This window comes from Pteronotus mesoamericanus, unplaced genomic scaffold, assembly GCF_021234165.1.
Source record: "Pteronotus mesoamericanus isolate MK-2021 breed Mesoamerican mustached bat unplaced genomic scaffold, CSHL_Meso_final contig_94, whole genome shotgun sequence".
Lineage (NCBI taxonomy): Eukaryota > Metazoa > Chordata > Mammalia > Chiroptera > Mormoopidae > Pteronotus > Pteronotus mesoamericanus.
The window spans coordinates 4,956,347-4,976,028 of NW_026555285.1; the positions used below are offsets into that span (position 1 = coordinate 4,956,347).

Genomic DNA, 19,682 nt, shown 5'->3' on the forward strand with positions numbered 1-19,682 from the left:
CCTCCACTGTCTCTCCTCCCACCTCTAAACCTGCTAGCAAGTTTCCTTACCAGGTCACATAGCCTTCTACATCCTTCATGAAGGATAATAGAGAATCTCTGTCCTGGCAGGACCAGGGCACACAGACAGAATGCTCTATGAGACCAAGGGTAAGGGGAACTGTACCTGCTGCCTGTCCCATAGCAAGGCTCCCTGGGGGTTGGGAGAGGAATGCATTCCATGTTTGTGAAACATCAGGGCTCAAGTATTAGTTCTCATGCTAAGGGGATGTACTACTTCCTGTGTCATTTGAAGTTGCATTTTGGGTAAGCAGTTAAATTCTTCTACTAGTCCTGCTGCAAAGTTCCTCCATCCCAGACTGCCCTCAGAGAAAAAGCATCAGCAAAGTACTGACCCAATTACCTTCTGCAGTCTTTTTCTGTCTATTCATTAATCTTCCTGTTCTTCTTCTGTGTGAACACGGACCCTATTTCCCTCATGGACACAGGCCATTTCCTTCCCAAATTACAGACCCATTCCCCAAGGTGATGGGCCATATCAAGATAATGATGTGGACAATGGTAAGTGCAGCTCAGGCCCACCCCAGACTCTCTGTCTCAGTGTGCAGTCAAAGCCAACCTTGACTCAAGAACAGTCAAAGCCAGCCTAGTGTGAACTTTTGTGGCCACAACTGGGAGACACTGAAGGGAAAGCCTGGCAAGGTTTCAGTGGGCACCTTAATCCTCTACTCAATTAAGCCCAAAGGACCCTCACTTTATAATCCTGGGGATGAAACTCTGAATTTCTCACCACTATTAATAATTTAAATCCAGCCTTAGTAAGATTGATCCATCACAGACTCATAGATTTGTTTCACATCTGTAGTCATGGCAGCAGTAAATTAGATTTCCCCATCACCTCTCTTCCCTGCCCCCATATGTACCTACTAAATTTCATAGCTCCAATGTGGTTAAATGAAATTAGGAGCCTGAACCTATGTTGAAGAATGGAGAACAAAGGACAGCCCACACCCGCCAGGAGGTCAGTGGCACAGGCAGCACATGATGAGTGTTTTACAGGCCAAATCAGATCTTGTCGGATCTTTGTCAGTACATGAGCTATGATGGGGCCCCAGCCAATGGAACCATTTCAAAGTCAGTAAGCATGACAGCTGGGAAAAATCTGAGCATTTCTCTACATATTCATAAGCAGAATCCTGAAAGTTATTTACTGGGTAATCACTTGAAAGTGCCGACACTAAGCTTGAAGGGATGTAGGAAAGGAGGAAGAAGATAAGGGAAGGCTAGGGTGTGGGAAGAAGGCCACCAGGGCCTGTTCATACTCCTGTGGACCCATCTCCAGGAAGAGGGCCTTTGGAAATTACTGTTTGACTTGACCTGTTCATTCATGATCCTTTTGGTTTCTAAGTTTTTTTACAGAGCTAGTCATGTCTATTTCTAACTTAAGTTTAAAGTACTCTGCATATTTGATCTGTAGAGGCATGTTTTGCAGTTGTCTTAGCAGTACTAAGTTCCTGAATGCCAACATATATTTTGTGTTTAGTTAAAGTCTAGCCACCCATAGTAAATGCTGGGATATGGGTGCCCTGGGCCAAAGGTGTGGACTGTAGTGAAGCCTTTAAACTAGGATCAATGACACATCCCACATTCTGCAGTTATGTGAGGGAATGGTCTTTACAGAAAAGAAAACAATTCCCTAAAATTCATGGAGATTTTTCTTCACCCTCTGCCTGTGGTTTACAACCTATTTTTTTGGAGAGCATTGATAATAATCGGGCAAAATTTGCCAGTAATAAGTACATATTTGTAGGAGCTAATGGAATGGAGAAGAAAAAAAAAGGACTTCTCTGAGAGGATGAATAGTTAAAAGAGAAAGCGATGGAAGTGTGCAAGTGGAAACCAGAAAACATGGAGCTCCAGGAAGCTAGAAATTCTCAAAATTGTGTCAAGAAGAAATAAGGAAAGTAACTTAGTTCAAACAGTCTGTGGATAATGAAGACAGACCCATGCCATGAAAGAAAACCAGTCCCTCTGCAGTTGGAGCACGGAACACTAAGAATACTCCCTGTGGCTGATGCAAAAAAGAATCTACTTGCAGCCCATGGCTGAAGCCACCCACCCACCCGTTGGAGAAACACAGACAATCAAGACAGAAGAAATCCAAGTCCTGGTGGTGTGAGGCCAAAGGCTAGCAGGGGCAAGCACAGGCGACAGCCGGCACCAACACTGCTGATCCATGAGGCCAAGACTGTGTGTCCCCACCACTGGATGCCTGTAAAGGTGCACATCCCCAGCCTTTATCAAGATCCCTGCTTTCATTCTTAACAAGATCTCCAGGGGATTCTCAGGTGCTGGACTGTTAAAGAACCACAGACCACAAGTGCAGGATGAATATAATGGGTGCATGTTTCCTATTTTAAAACATTTTTTATTATGGGATTTTTCAACCCTAGTGGGCCAGAAATGGCATTTTACAAAAATGGCAAAGTCCTCCTCAACAAATTCAACTTTGAATTGAATGTGGATGAAAAACACCCAGATAAATCCTTGAAACCTTGCTACAGAGAATGTCAGATCTGACATGGAAGAATTACTAAAGGTACCAGAAATGCCTTGTGACCCATGTGAGGAAGCACTCTGAAGGAGGACCAGAAAGGCTATTTATGGCCTCCAGTGTCCACCTATCCAGGGATGCAGCAGGGTCATAAAACAGTGTACCAAAAGTTCTGACATAGAGCATTATATCTATGCTTACAGAAATCCTCAAGACGTAGTGCCTGGCATGTAGTGAACACTTACAAATATTTGTTAAATACTTGTGAAATTGTTGCTGAATCCTCATCTGATTCAGAGCAGATATGGTGATGAGAAGGGTATATCATATCCAAAAAAACAGTCTTACTAGGAAGAGGACTATGTCTAGGAAAATGTGGATGAGGGTAAATAGAAAGAGGGGAAGTGCTATCAGTGGAATAATTTACTTTAAGCCACTTGACCAGATGGAGAGTAGGGCTAGAAAGCTCCGAAAAGTACAAACTGGCATTTATGAAAGTTCCCCTCAGTGGACTCGGATTTTGAAAAATCATATGCAGAGATTAAAGAGAATGTTACCTACAATAAATGTAGGGAAATGGCTCAAACTTGAAGAGTGTCAGGAGAGCTGATTGCCCATGATTCTTACCAAAAATAGTAGTAGTAGTAGTAGTAGTAACAATAACAATAACAACAACAATAATACTGCAGGCAGTAACTGAAGAAGGGGCCCTTTTAAAATACGATTGGGGCAAAAAGAAGAACAAGGCAGAAGGGGTCACCATTTAGTGCAATGTTGAGGAATGACTCAGAGAAAAGTCATGTCCTTCAATTGCTGTTTAATTTTGACTTCATGATGAAGGAAAATGATCTTCATATTGAAAAGGATACAATAAAATTAGGCAAGAAATAGCAGAAAGCAAAGCTTAGTGAAAAGATCAGAAGACGCTGCTGTGTTCTGACCTAGATAAAATGCACCCAGGATATGTATAGAGAGAAAACTAGCTTAATCATGTTTATGGCTTTTAAGGAATTGTGAAAAATTGGGGAAATGAGTCTATAACCAATCTTGGGCAAACACTGAGAGCAAAATGACCACAAGAAGCCTGCCTAGAATTAATGAGAACAAAGCAAGTAATATTGGCTTTTAGATCACTTTTTGACCGTTATTATGTCAGGAAATGGTGGTAATCCAGTAGACCCAAATTCCACAGTGTGTTTCATTTTCAAAGCCTTCCTGTTGTTCCTGTGGACAAGAGAGAGAAATATCAGGTGGTTGCTAATGTAAAATGATGGAGTGATAGATGTTGAATGACCACCCAGAGATACTGTTTAAGCATCAGAGGCAACCCAGTTTCCAATGGGGAGCCACAGAGCTCTGTCCAGCACATTTTATCATAGACTTGGATACAGACATAGGATGGAGATTTGTGTTGGTAGATGACCTGAAGCTGTTGGGTGATGGGAATAATGTAATCAGATTCTAAAAGATATTAACAAGCAGAAACATGGGACCCGAAGTATTTAAATTAGTTGCTGCTTTTAGGCCCACAAAAACAACAAGATGGAGAGATACAATGTAGGGAAGCCCTGTTTATTGTAAATGCTTTAGTCAACCATAAGCTCAGTGAGTCAATGGCATGACTGATATGAGAGCCAGAAAAGTTAATATAAGCAAATATAATTAAAAAATTCTATACAGAGGGATTAGTCCTACTCTAGTTTGCACTGAGGCTCAGCCTAAGGACAGTTGGTCCATCTAAGAACTATCACACATTATGAGGGAAAGAAGCAGACTGGTGGGATTTGGAGGAGAAGGTGTTGTTACAGAAGACCAGGAGACTATGACATACAAAGAACTGTTAAAGCAAAGGATGTATTAAGTCTGAAAGACACGTGTCTCTGAGATAGCATGCCTGCCTGCAAATACCTGACAATCCCGTAGAAAACCAAGACCTGACCTCTCCATCTGTATCGAAGGGTTAGCATAGCACTAGCTTCCGGGAAATATGTTAAGGAAAAAAATTCTGACAGTGAGAGCCACGCCACAATGAAATGAGTTTTCTTAAAAGTTGGAGACCTCCTTTGTAGAGGGCTTGGCCTCGGTGGGGGAACTAGCAGTCAATGACAATGCACACCCGTGGAGGTGTCCAGGCATGGCAGGCCAGGTCAAAACCTGAAACTCCCATGAGCAGATGGAGCACTTTGCCTCTGCTTTTTCCTCTTGGGCCTGCTCTTCTCTCCTATTAAGCATGGAACCTAGAGTGTGTGCATGCACACCTGTACACATGTATACATGCACATATGTGCACATATATGTTTAGGAAGAGGGGGAGGTGGGGATGAGACAGGCAAAAAGGAGTGAAGACAACAAAATTTCAGAAGACACAAAGAGAGCATCACCAAGAACTTACAAAAGTTCTCAAAAAAATACAGTAGCCTCCTATTGCATATCTTCATGGATCTATACTAGACAGTCCCCATGTTCCCCAGCCAGCCGCCATTATGTATCTCTTGGGGAGCAAGAACAGCAGAACCACCTACTTCCTACAGTGACAGCTATACCCCATTATTTATCTACATGGTCTTGGAACCACTTGGCTCTATGGTCCTAAAGCTATTCCTCCTGCAGAAGAAAGAATATCTCCAAAGAGCCCCCCTCAACTTCAGTCATGCTATCTATCTTGGGAACCTAACTGGCCCCATGGTGACCAGAGGAGAAGGCCACAGAGGGGCTACATTTCCTGACTACTAGTTCATTGCAGTCCTAGGGAAGAGGAGGAGAGATAGAGGGAGCGCCCAGTGTCTACCAGCAGTCCCCTCCAGCCCGCTTTTCCCCTCCATTAATCAGCCTTGGGTGTCAAGAAGAACCTCAGACCCTGACTGTCCAATATGAACCTGTCAGAAAGTGTAAGGTTAAAATAATTAATGGCCACCCTCTTCTGTCTTTTAACAGCACCTTCAAAATTGAAACAGAAAACAGACCAAGAAGGCTCAACAACAATACTACCCACCTTGAAGTCAGATTCAGAAGGTATCATTATAATTTTATAATTTGATGATGACTTTAAATGACTTTCAAAAGTTACAATCTATCCACGAGGAGGTAAGAAACACAGAATTATCAAGCCCCCAGCCAAAGAGAGTCCTCTTTTGACCATTTTTTTAAACATACTGTTATTCTATTACAGCTGTCCCAATTTTCCCCCTTTGCCCTTCTCTTCCCAGCCCAGCCCACCCCCTGCTCCCACAGCCAATCCCCACACTGTTGCCCATGTACATGTGCCATTTATACATGTTCTTTGACTAGTCCACCCCCTTATTTACACCATTATCCTCCTCACCCCACCTGGCTGCTGTCAACCTGTGTTCTATGTTTCTATGTCTCTGGTTCTGTTTTGCTCATTAGTTTATTTTGTTCATTAGATTCCTCTGTAAGGGAGATCATATGGTATTTGTCTTTCACTGACTGGCTTATTTCACTTAGCAAAATATTCTCCAGTTCCATCCATGCTGTCACAAAAGGTAGGAAGGAGTTCCTTCTTTCTCCTGCATAGTATTCCACTATGTAAATGTACCACAGTTTTCTGATCCATTCATCCACTAAAAGGGCACTTAGGCTGTTTCCAGCACCTGGCTATTGTAGATAGCACTGCTATGAACATAAGGGTGCATAAGTTATTTTGAGTTTGTGATTTTTAGAGTATATTCCCAGCAGTGGAATTGCTGGATCAAAAGACAGTTCCACTTTTAGTCTTTAGAGGAAAATCCATACTGTTTTCCACAATGGCTGCACCAGTCTGCATTCTCACAAACAATGCACTAGGGTTCCCTTTTCTCCACATCCTCACCAGCACCTGTTTGTTGATTTATTAATGACAGCCATTCTGACAGGTGTGAGGAAGTATCTCATTGTGGTTTTAATTTGCATCTCTCTGATGGCTAGTGATGTTGAGCATCTTTTCATATGTCTATGGGCCATCTGTATGTCTTCCTTGGAGAAATGTCTATTCAGGTCCTTTGCCCATTTTTTAATTGGATTGTTTGTCTTCCTGGTATTCAGGCATATTACTTCTTTATATATTTTGGAGATTAAACCCTTGTCCGATGTATTATTGGCAAATATGTTCTCCCATACAGTCAGTTCCCTTTTCATTTTGATGATGGTTTCTTCAACCATGCAAAAGCTTTTTAATTTGATGTAGTCCCATTTGTTTATTTTTTCCTTTTTTTCCCTTGCCTCAGGAGATATATCAGCAAAAATACTGCAATGTGGGATATCTGAAATTTTACTGCCTATGTTTTCTTCTAGGACTTTTATGGTATCATGCGATCCCTTTTAAAATACCAATGGCATATTTCACTGATCTAGAACAAATATTCCAAAAATGTATATGGAACCAAAAAAGACCCAGAATAGCCTCAGCAATCTTGAGAAAGAAGAATAAATTTGAAGGGATCACAATACCTGATATAAAACTATACTCCAAGGCCACTGTAATCAAAACAGTTTGGTACTGGCCTAAGAACAGACATATAGATCAATGGAACAGAATAGGGAGCCCAGAAATAAATCTATGTCTCTATGGGCAATAAATATTTGGCTGAGGGAACATGAGCATACAGTGGAGTAAAAATAGTCTCTTCAATAAATGGTGTTGGGAAAACTGGATGTGTACATGCAAAAAGATGAAATTAGACCACCAACTTACATCATAGGCCAGAATAAAAAAAAATGGATAAAAGACTTAAATATAAGCCATGATACCATAAAAGTCTTTTGACCATTTTAGACTAGGGCAGCCTAATTAAGGCCAGTGGCCAAGGCATTATTTCTAGAGCTTGGTGTCAAGGCTGAAGGGTCAGGTAAGAAACTGAGCCAAAGGGTAAAGTGCTTTTAAATTTGAATTAAAGCTGAATTTTGAAAGGGGAGGAAATAATATTTACCAGTGGGGTTAGGAAGATAATGGTTCATTCCGTGACATTTACTGTATACCTACTGACATTTACTGTATACTGTATACCTACCATATACTGAGCAGGATATAAAGATGGAAAAACCCATCATACCCTCTCAGAACTTAAATTCTAGTGGGCAAGATGAAATATGAACAAAGGGAGAAGAATCAATATTTATTGGGCCTAAGCTACAGGCTTCAAACTGGTAAAGATCATGGAAGTTTCTTATCCCAAAATATGTGATCTCCACCCTGGTCTCCCTAACCATTTACAAGATGATTTTAAATTGATTCCTTCAAGTATCCAAAGGTACTCTCTGATACTCCCTGTCTCCACCTCACCAATCCTCCCATAGAGCCATTTCCCAAGAAGATAATTCTCTCACTCCAACAAAGATAGAGGTTGATGGAAATCCCGAAAGGGAAAATTAATTAGGAGTAAAGCTTTTCCTTCTCATTCAGACCCAGTTATGCCTGCATTACTATGTGTTTACTGTACTTATCTTGACAGGCAGACAGTGCCCATCGATGTTAATAAAGTTAATTATTACGTTGAATCAGACACTTTCGAACTTTCTGTTCAGTATTCCAGACTGCTAATTCACCTTCTTCCCTAGCAGTCACCGTCGTCCCTTGATAAACGCCTACTTTTTTCCCCCTCAAGTTAACTATAATTCAATAATGCCAGTTAAAATAGGGCAGTCACAAATGGCGGAAATTTGCTAAACTCTCAGGGCTAGAGCCAGACTCCTGTTCTCAGTCTCAGGCAGCACATGTCCATAGACCTGCAGGCAGGGCCACGCCATCTCTCCACGTCCTTCAGCTTTCCTCTCCTATGACAGCAATGCAACCAAAAGGAGCTTCCTGAGTGCCTGCTTGAATTCCCATGGATTCTTGTTGGTTTTTCATGAATGGTTTTTAAAACTTCTCTCAGACAGTGTTCTTGGATACAAGCTGTCAGGGACCCTTGCCTTGGCCAGTTATCAGTACTGCAGTGGAATGGAGTGTGCCTGGGGGATCTACAGGAAAGAGCTGCTGGGGGGATCCTCATAGCCTGGGGTGCACTGCAGATGGGGCAGTTTTCTACCAGGAATAAACCAAAGCTGGGTAGGAGGACTGCAGGCAGAAAGGCCCCTGAGCCTGGTGTGGATACAGGCAGGTCCAGCTGAGTGGAATTCTCCGTCCCACCAGGAGTCCAAAAGAGTCAGTTTTTATTACTGAACCAAAATTGGGAAGAAGTGCAAATATTATAAAAATATGTGTGGAGATCACAAAGAATGTCCCTTCTCCACCCCCAAAGACATAATAGTGACACAAAATCAGACAAAATAAGTCAGCCCCATGCCAACTTGGTGGATGTTCAGGCCTCTCTGGACGGCCCAGCTTGAAGTGGCTAGTGTCACTCTGAAGCTCAGAGGACAGGCCCTTGTAATTTCCCCAGGGGCCCAATTATTGCGTGAGAGCTCTTCCTTGCAGCTGCCTCAGGATCCACACTGTCCTAGGAGCAGCGGATAATTATCAATTCCTTGATTCAATTTCCACCCCTTCGACAATGGAGGCTTTAAGCCCCTTTTCTGGCCCAGAGGGTGACCAGGCGGTGGCTAACTTTGAGAACAAAGGTATTCATGATGTCCAGTAGACTTCTTTATAGCTCAATGGCTTGGGAATTTGCCCTTTACCTTTAATTTGCAATTATGAACATATACAATTCCAGAAATAGGCAATTTTTGAAAAAACTGACAGGATGTAGGAATATTTCTCACGATTTCCAAGAGAAAATTACACTCAGAATAAATCTCTCTGAGAACAAAATCTAAAGTTCTTCCCGCAGCCTACAAGGTCCTGGGTGAGCTGGCCCTGCCCCGCCCCCGTCTCCCCTCCTGCCGCCCTCCTCCACACTCACTCTGCTGCAGTTTGTCAAATACATCAACCACGCTCCCACTCATTCTCACCGGAGGGCATTTGCACCTCCTCGCCTCCTGGCAGCAATGCTCTTCCCCAGCTATCTTACCCACTTGCCCCCTTGCTTCATTCAGGACTCACTCAAATGTCACTTCGTCAGATGAATCTCCACCAGCCACCAAGAACACACACTAGCTTTCTTAAGTCACCCACTGAAACATACCCTTTTCTTCCCATTTTATTAATATCCTCCAGTTGAAGATTAGGAAATTTGATGAATTTATTTAAACTCTTATAGATAATATATGCATTTTTATTTAAAAGGACAAGAGTAAGTGCTATAAACCTATTTCCTTTTTCATTTTGGTTTTGGTTCCTTTTACAAATGCTTTTCCTTTTCCTGTGTCTTCCAAAATTGAAAGCCATGAAGTCTGTCTCTCAAAGGAACTTTTGGGGTGATATTTTAAATGAGCCCATAGACACACTGGAAGTCGAAGACTTCAATGACAATGTAAGTTAGATAAAAACCTGAGACTAAATTGTACACCTGAAACCTGTATAATTTTGTTAACCAGTGGCATCCCAATAAAGTCAATAAAAAGGAAAGATTTTTTTAAAAACTCAAGACCACCTTGCTTCAAATGTTGGGACAGGTGGCCCGAGACCAGCTGGTAACTTTCTTGTGAGCTATGGAATTCATAGCTTCACTCTGTTGTTAGCACAGCCCAAATGAGCTTTTCTTATGGCAGACATAAGTTTAAATGACACCCATTCAATCAAAGAGAGTCATAGAAAGGCAAATGTGGGACTCCAAGGCCCTGGTTTTGGAGCACCCTGCTGGCAATATGAACAAACACCCTCAAGATTGCTTTTGAAAACAAGAAAGCCCAAAACAAAACATGCAAGTATCGAGATATCAGGGAAAATCATTCTGTGTGAAACCTCATGTCAAAATGAAGTTAGATTCTGGAAAGATGAACTAGATATACTTTTCCCTCTAAGTATAGCTTCAAATGCTAGACATTATATATAAAACAAACATAAGAAACTTCTGAAAGGCAGAGAAAAGAAGGCAGACCAGCTAGGGACCTGGAGACTTAATGAACAACACGGCAGTGAGTTTCCTGAGTTTTCTTTTTGCTCCTTATGTCCCTGACTGAATGCTAGAAAAGACAGCAACCCAGAAACCCCAACAAGCACAAACAACAAAACCACCAAGAAAAGCCAGTTATCTCTAAGCAAAGGACCAGGAATGAGGCAGCCTAGCAACATAGAAACTTCACACAACTGCCTCTACAAGCAAACACCACAACAAGTAGCAATGAACCATCTCCCCAGATCTGCAGTCCTGCTAATACCACCCTTTCGAGGGGCCCAGAACTGTCCCTGGAGAGATATCCTTTCTCCAGCTGTACCAGTAATCAGAGATGAGATGGGAAGTCACAATAGTCTGAATAAACCTCACATCTGTGGTGTGTGGTGTTGTCTTTACTGCATGAATTCTTTTCCTGCTGGTACAGCCTAGTGGCTCTAATTTCCTGTGTCAGACCGCTAAGACTTACAACACATGTTGATCCAGGTGGAAGCATTATTATGCATCCTCCCTACTATGGCTAAGAAACTTTCTCAGGTCTGTAGGTACTAACTACAATCATAAGACAGAAATCGTGTATCCCTGAACTCAATATAAAGCAGATATATTTTTCTAACCTTAACAAAAAAAAAAAAAGGCAAAAAAACACCCCACTATGTATTTTTTTTGTCTTTTTTTTTAATTGGGAAATTTTCTGGTCTCAGCTCATATTTAGCCCTAAATTCCTTACTTTCCACACTTGCATCTATACATATTGCAGGGTGTGGCAGGTGTATGTTTACTTTTGTTTATATAGAAAATAATACAATAATTAATAAATAATAATAACAAAATAAACTGTGTTTCTGTAAACCTGCTTTTGCCCCTCCTTGTATATTAGTAAGAATTGCTTTTCAAATAACGAAATACCACACCCAAGGAAGAAAAAAGATTGCTTGAGCTTAGATTCACTGCACTGGATTTACTAAGATAGGAAAGTAAACTCGGGCATTTTAGAGAGATTTTTTAGCAAGAGTTGAAATTTAAAGGAATTGTTTTAATTAGAAACTTGAATTATTCAGAAACCTTTAGCGTGCCTGTCAGCTGAGGTTTTCCTGTATTGGTCAGAGCTGTGGTCACAGACAGAAGTGAGACATTTCCCATGCAGCTGTGCAAGCTTCTGGATAAGCATGACACTTGAGGATGGTCCCTGGGACAGGTGGGCTGTGCAGGCAAGCTCCAATCGCAAGCACCTTGCCTTGTCATCTCAGGGGCTTTGACCTGTGGACAAAGTATGCATAGATACATCCCCCTTGCTGTCTGTACCATTCTGCCCCCAAAGAGCAGGAGCTTAGAAGAATACAGCACTCATGTCCCAGATACTGGCATTCTCGTGATAGACGGCTGCACAGCTAAGCAACGCAGTACTTCTCCAAGCTAGGTCATCAGCAGCAGATGTGGACAAGTGGGGCCAGAACAGGACAGGACAAATGGAATGAATGCCACAGGCTACCTACAGCTGAAAGACTTCTCCGGCACCTTTGGGGGAAATACCAAAAACCACTGGGATACAAACTAGGGAATGGGAAGTCAAGTCCTTCCATTTGGACTGGAGCTCTCAAGCGATATTTAGGTTATTGGGACAATTCAATTCCTTTGTTCTTTTTAGTTCATTTTGCTTGTTTTATTTCTGTTATAAACCCATGCATCACAAACTCTGCTATGCAAACTCTTTTCGGTACAAGAACCAGAGATTCACCTAGGAGGAGTCTCTGGCCGTGAGGCTCAATATATGTACTATGACAATGAGGATAGTTCTACTCCATAGTTTGGGGAAGCAAATGAGGCCAACCTCATAAGGTGTTGTATGTGCTGGCTAAATCAAGTGGAGTGGCACAGCCTAGATGGGACAGGAACTTCAACTCAGCCTACACAGTGGGTCTGTTGTCTGGTGGACTACAGTAGGCACTGCATTTTCTGCAGAACAAAACAGAATCCAAAGAGGATGGTGAGACATCACTGCCCTAGGCAAATAGGAAACCCAAGAACGGGATTGTCAATAATGAGGAATTTTGAGACAAGACATCACAGACCTTAACTCAGCCTGGCCTGAAACACTGATTCCAGTGTTAAAAGATAAACTGAGGTATATTAAACATTTTAAGAGTTTATTTGAACATGAATCGATTGGAACTGGTCATCATCAAATCAAAAGCTGGCTGCTTGTGATTTGTTGTCCTTAGGTTTTGATTTTGTAACATTGAGGCATTGACAGGCTTAGATTTAAGTAGGCCACCACAGCCTTAGAGTTACCCTAGCATAATAACCTCTTTGTTTAATTAATTTAACATCAGCAATGGGCGAAGAAGCAGGGAAGAGGCTGGGAACCAAGTAAGCTAGACCTGAGACATCCCTATTTTCTCCACAACCTAGAAAAGCTAGCCAAACACAGTTTCTTCTTATATCTGTCCTAGGTTACATGCAACTCTAAATATGTTGGTCTTCAGCTGGCTATTAAAAACCAATACATTAATGGTATGCAATAGATTATCACATGTTGAACAACAATGATGACAACCTCAGCTTGTAGGTATGCAGGGAAACATGACAGACCCATGGGTTTCCTCAATAGCAAGCCAACTTCCATCTTCTATTGAAAGGGACCCAAAAAAAGAAACTCTGGGGAGGATCCACCTATGGGTCAGTCGTGGTTAGCATCATGGACTTGGACTAGAACAATCAACTTTATAAAATAAAAAATTGAGCTTGCAATGTCATTACTTTGGAAGAATCTTTAAAAATGGAGTTGTCTTAGAGGTCTCACACAGGAAATTAAAGCCACTAGGCTGTACCAGCCAAAAAAGAATTCATGCAGGTGCTGCACTGCTGTCCTGAGCATAGTCATTCTTCACACTGAATAAATGAGTGACCGCCAGGAGGCTGGCCATTCCAGGAACTCAGAAAGTCTGTTAAGCTCTTAAAGCATGGAAGCATTTTTACTTTCTACAACCATCTCTACATTTTGGAAAAGAGCACAATTTTATGCTCTCAAAAGATTTTTTGGTATGCTGTAGTTAAAAAAAAAAATCTTGAGGAAATTGGGAAGAGGGTATGATAATAATGGAAATATTCTTTAAAGGCAAATCTTGCTAGCCACCCTACTGTTCCCACTATTTGTGGCTCTTGAATAATATGTTGAAATCTCACCTGGCACCTTTGGGAGTCAGGAAAGTGATTAATTAGTAAATCTGTAATTACCATTTTCTGGATATCTTATTCTGTGATCCTTTTGTAGCTTTTTAAGAGTTCATATCACTCAGTATTTAGGACCATGATCAAAGCAAGGGCGGCTCGCAATGAACTGGAAGAGGATATTGACATTCCCCTGACTGGCCATCTGGAGAGCGAAACCAGAAGGAAGCTGGGAATTCTGTAAGTGACTAGAGAGATTGTGCTATTGGTCAGTGGGTAGAGGTAGGTCAGAGGTAGCAGCAGGGAAAATGTAAATTGGGCCACCAGAGAAAAAGGCAAGGCCAGGGCCAGGCAGGCGGCCAGAGACAAAGAGTAGGCACAAGCCAGGCACAGGGGCGAGAAAACCTACAAGCATCGGAGATCCCAGGATAGGATCAAAGGCAGGCAATGACAGAGGTTGGAAATCCAGGGCAAGTCTTGAAGGGACCACAAACTTGAACAGGCCTGGGGAGCAGGACTTAGAACCCTGGGCCTTTTGAGAGAGCAGCCAGGGAGGGAATCAAGATCCCAGGAAGCTGCTCAAGAAATTCCCTGGCCTTAGCCTAGGCTAAGCTAATGCTTTTTCATCCTTCCTGGACAGGAAAGCCTTCAGCTTCACTGACCTAGGAGTCATGGCCAGAGCCCCTATTTGGAGTAGAGAATGATAAGGTTCTTGCAGGCTGTGGCTCGCACCAAGCCTTTCTAGTTAGCATGACCCCAGTCACAAAATGTTCCAAAACCCCATTTGTACATCCACTCTGTGCTACATTTGCATTCATCCAGCTGTCAAAAACCTTAATGAGCAAGATGTGTTTTGAGGCTTCCCAGGAGTCTATCACTAACTCTCTGGCAGTGGTGCTAAGGAACAGGCTGTGGGGAATGGTGTTTCCTACGTAATCTCCTAGGTGAGTTGAGGCTTTCACAGAAATCAGGAAGAGAGATTGACTGCCGGCAACCTCAGCTTTGGGCTCAGCAGTATCCTGGGAGCCAGAGACCCCTGAGGTTTCTCTAAGAAAGGAAAAGGGAGGGAGATATCCAAGCTTTCAGATCATTCTACAGCTGCAAAAGCAAATGCCAGAAAACATCCCAGTAAGTCATTCTGCCTCATATATGATATTTCCCCCTGCTCCATTCCTTCCCATCTGAGCCTATTACTGAGTCTCATTCTAAACTGATTTCACTCAACGAATATTTCCTGAGCACTTACTGTGTCCTGATCTTTACAGTACCCCTACAGTCTCTGCTGTTGTTTGTCCACCTTGTAAGGTGGACAAAGGACCAAAGGGAAAAACCTTCCCAAAAGGGCGTTGGGTGCCTCTGGCTGGACCCCTCACTGGAGTTTTTCACTCCTGCATGTATTTGGCACCCTCTCTTGAACTGTGGGACAGGCATCACCACACTCACTCCTCTGTCCTCATTCCTTCACAGGTAATGGTAGGTTAGGTAACTGCTTCCTTTCCATTCAAAGTGCTAGGAAATAAAACAAATAACATTTGGTACAAATGGGCCATGAAGAGCTCACTCTCAAGTTCCATTATTTTTCTAAAGCACAAATAGTAAACCTTGACTCTCTGCCAGGTGAACAAGTTCAGCCCCTTCCAGCAAAGAATATTGCTTCTGAAGTTGCTTGGGGTTGAATTATTATGCTCTCTTTAAGAAATCTGAACTGAAAACTTAAAACATGTCATGTCAAAGGCCTTCTTCTCAGATTTAATTAAGCTGAGAAGCTCACTCCCTCTGGCACATTCCCGTTTAAATGTGCTCTGATCTGAGAACAAGGAAACACAACTCCCCCTGGAGACCATCTTAATTTGGAAGAACAACAGTCCAAGCCATTGAAATGCCAGGATGACTTGCTTTGTATATTGACATGAGAGGACATTAAGGGCTTCAGGATTTCAAAAAGCTGTGTCTTGGTTGGGCTTTCATGGTGAGTCATTCTGAATGGGATTATTGAAAAATTTCCTACTAAATGAAAAAGGGTTTCAAATGGCTCTGTCCAGTCACAAACAATGCTGTTTTTCCAAGCTATTTCCAAGTGTAACCTTCACTGGGATACATACAAAGGGTCATAGAAAAGGTCAAGCTGCCTGAGCTTAACTCATAAAGCCAGCCTTGCATTGGGACCTTTCAGTTCTGTCCTGTCCCCAAGATAACCCTTGTTAAATTTATTTTTTTAAATTTGGGGGTTTCCCTGGCTGATGTGGCTCAGTAGATTGAGTGCTAGCCTGCGAACCAAAGGGTCACTGGTTCGATTCCCAGTCAAGGCACATGCCTGAGTTGCAGGCCAGGTCCCCAGTAGGGAGCACATGAGAGGCAACCACACATTGATGGTTTCTTCTCTTTCTCCTTCCTTTCCCTTCTCTCTAAAATAAATAAAAATAAAATCTTTTTAAAATGCATTAAAAAAATTGGAGGTCAGCCCAGGTACCCGGGTTGAACGCCAGTTGGAGGCCCAGAGGGAAGCACCGAGTCAACACCTTGTGCTGTCACTTTATTCCTGAGCTCTGACTGGAAGAAAAGCTGGATCTGAAAGAGCCATTGGCTCAAATTTCCACCTGTAACAAAAAGGGACTTAGCAGGTTCTAGCACTGTCTCCATTGTGTAGCGTGACATATAAACATGAATTTAATCTCAGCTTTTAAAAATAATTCACATTCCTTTCAGGTTGAAGACAAATTTTGAAGACTACAAGGGGAAAATTCAATGGATTATGAAGAAACGTGAAGGTAAGAACCACTTTATTATCTGCTATCCATAACTGGCTCTCCTCTGTGTGCCTCACTCGGCCTCTCACCTCCTGCCATGTCTGAATAGGAGGCAGAAATGCTCACTCTCTCACTTGAACACCTACTGGTCTAGTAAGGTCCTAGCTGCCAGGGACAAAATATGGAATAATATAGAATAAGATTGAGTCAGGGATCTCAATGGGATTATGCTTTGGTGATGGCAGGGTAGGTGGGTAGGAATGGTGACAAGAAATCAGGGAATTGGCCTACAGAATGCTTAAGTGATAGGGTGGGAAGGGGATGCTATGGGACCACACAGAAAGAAATCTAACCTAGATTTGGGAAACTCCAAAAAGTCATTATTAACAAATTCTGGAAAAGAAAGAACCCCTTTACCATATACTGAAGACATCTGAGGTCCAACTATTAATATATGCCAATTGTTGGGCTGAGTGGCGGCAAGTAGCGGGTGCGCCACTGCAGGGAGCACCACATGAGTCACCGTTAGTCCAGGCCCAGGCAGCAACTGCCATGTTGGGGGCAGACAGAGCACGTCACAGGGAATGCAGCACTCCTGGGATCTGAGGGATAATGTCGGGGGCCAGCTGAGATGGGAATAGAGCTCTGAATCCCACAGAGCCCATCCTGGGATTGTCACAGATGAGGGGGATAAACACAAGTCATCGCCGGGGTCAGCCGAGATGGGACGTGGCACATCCCTCTAGTGGGGAAGGCCCCAAGTCCCTTTGTTCAAAGGCTTTTGTTGAAAAGGGTATCAGTTTGGCTAGGTAACAGGAATGCACAGGTTATCTCATTACATCAGTATGTTCATGTTCACAGAGAATGGATGATGTTTTGAAGAAAACAAATGGCAGGAACACACCAGTTTACATGGGTCCAAGAGGAGACTAGTAAACAAGAAAGACAACTAAACATGAGAGTGTAGTAAACATAAGAGTGCCCAAGGATATAGGGTTAGGGTCTGTGAATAATGTAAATTTCCTTCCCAGTCTGAGCTAGCTAGAGCTTTTGAGGGAAGAACAAAGCATACTTTAAAGAATTTACTTGTAGGCCTGATTTCCCCGGGAACCGCCAGATCTGGTTTAGGACTGATTCCAGTATTGTTCTGAGCATCAGCCAGGTGAGGGGAGGGAGCCGCCAAGAGACAATGAGACTTCTTTCACATAGAATGAGGACTCCAGCCATGTCCAAACCAAGCCGAAGGGTGCCGACCTTTTTGCCCTTTCTCCAGGTCCCCCAATTTCTTGTCTGCTGTCAATATTCAATCCTCATCTGTCTTAGGTTGTATACCTCAGCTCAAGGTAACTGACCCATCTTTGATAAGCAGTCATCCATGGCAAAGCAGAGAGGCAGGGGTCCTGCCAGGGGGGACAGGTTATGTCTCCTCAGGAGCCTGTTTCTCTAAGGCCTCCTGATTATTTCCAGCCTTGGGGCCCTCTAGCCTGTCAGTGGGGTTACAGTTCCTGAAACCAGACAGGGCATTTCCCAACACCAATCATTAAGCTTTGCCAGTTTTTGGGGGCCTCATCATAGAAAGCCTGAACCAAGGGCCTAAGCTATCAAGCTACTTAATTCAGAAACTCAAAACCATGATATGAAGTATCTTTCCGATTACTAAATCCAACTATCATAGAAATGGCAATGATAACAATGGCAGACATAACTACTCATAGTCTTTTTCTTGAAAGCCAGGACATAGCCCCAGATTCTCTCTAAAGGAAGTACTCCTGTCCCCCAATACCAGTTTAGGCCCCTGACCTAACTCTTACAGAATAATTGCTATGGGCTAGACACTTTCACATAGGCTATTTGATTCAAATTAATTCTCACAACCATGTGAAGTAGCATAAAGAAAGTAAGACTCAAAGAGGCTAAATGACTTGCCTGAGATCACCCAGTCATTGTGTAAACATGAGACACACTTGTCCAAAACCTCTCAAGCCAAACCCAAGGCTTATCCTCTTGGAGTGTTCAATGTGTCTCAAAAAGAAAAAGCAGGGACCCTCTAAGTCTAGGTTTTATGTCTCCTCAGTGGAGTTAAGAAGCAGGGAGAAGAAGGAATCACCACCTTCATTCAATTTCTACAGTGGGAGGGCCCTGCTTCCCACCAAGATTCACACAATGGGGTACCCCCAAACAAGGCAGGGATTCAAATGTTCAGCAGCCAAGAACGTAACAAATGTCTAGTACACTTAGTGTGCTATACCTGTATGTTCTTTATACTTCTATGCCTTCTGGACCATGGATACCTGTGTCTTTCATTCCTTGGCACCTTGGCAAAGCACACAATTGTCACTCAGTAAGTGTTTCTTGAATGAATGCAGGCTTCTGGGATTTCGTGCTCCTTTTGGAACTGTAAGGCATTTCAGGATATTCTGTTGTCACACATGCAGGGTAGGACTTCCAACTGGGGACTGAAATTTGATATAATACAAATGACCACATTCCCCATAGAGCCTCACTAGCACCTCTGCCCACTCCCTGCTTCTCTGGACAGCTAAAGCCTAGAATGTTTGAGCTTTTTATACAGAAAAGCAACATTTTTAATTGATAAGAGGTATCCCTGCCATGTTCTGGTTGCAACCAGTCCCAAAGAAATCTCCCAATCTCCTTTGAGATGCAAACTCATTGACTTCCAGTATCCAGCCCATTATTCCATATTCCAGGCACACAGCCCCATATCCCTAAACACCGATTTTCAAGTTAAGGCTGTGTTCAGGGATATGCGATCTTTGCAGTCACACAGGGCCTCACACGTATAAGGCTCTGCTGTCACCATCTTAACTTCTTTTAATTTAGAACAAGGATCTTTACATTTTCACTGTACATAAGGCCCTTCAAATTATGTAGCCTTTCCTATTAGAGCTATCTAGTCTGATGGGAAGTGGGAGAACATTAAACAGGTTGAATCATGAACAATCAAATTCAAAGTTCCCTGTGCGGAGGACACAAGTAGGAGGCAGGCACAGTGCAGGCATTATTTCACAGAAACCCCACAGGTCACTGTAGGCAGCACTTTACCATTTTAAGGGAACAGAGGCTCAGAAAAGTGTCCTAAAGCTTTACCTAATAAAGGCAGAGCTGGGAAGATAGCACAAACAAGAATGTTCATGATTTTAGCATTCTGACAGGGAAAAAATGAGTATATAAATGTCCTTTTTTATCATTACCATTTTAGAAGTGCTTTCTATTAATTTCTAACTGATACTCAGGAAGAGTAGCTGGGCTTACTTCAGCT

At 42.6% G+C, this 19,682-nt stretch overlaps 1 protein-coding gene across 1 annotated transcript in view; it reads left to right on the forward strand.

Moving 5' to 3' along the window:
- ERICH6B (glutamate rich 6B) overlaps positions 1 to 19,682 on the forward strand; it is a 65,988-nt gene that overhangs the window by 19,475 nt on the left and 26,831 nt on the right. Inside the window, exons 4-8 of the mRNA XM_054586596.1 lie at positions 63 to 149; positions 488 to 560; positions 9,814 to 9,902; positions 13,759 to 13,895; positions 16,362 to 16,423. Coding sequence (XP_054442571.1) covers positions 63 to 149; positions 488 to 560; positions 9,814 to 9,902; positions 13,759 to 13,895; positions 16,362 to 16,423 — 448 coding nt within the window. The remainder of the gene's footprint in view (positions 1 to 62; positions 150 to 487; positions 561 to 9,813; positions 9,903 to 13,758; positions 13,896 to 16,361; positions 16,424 to 19,682) is intronic.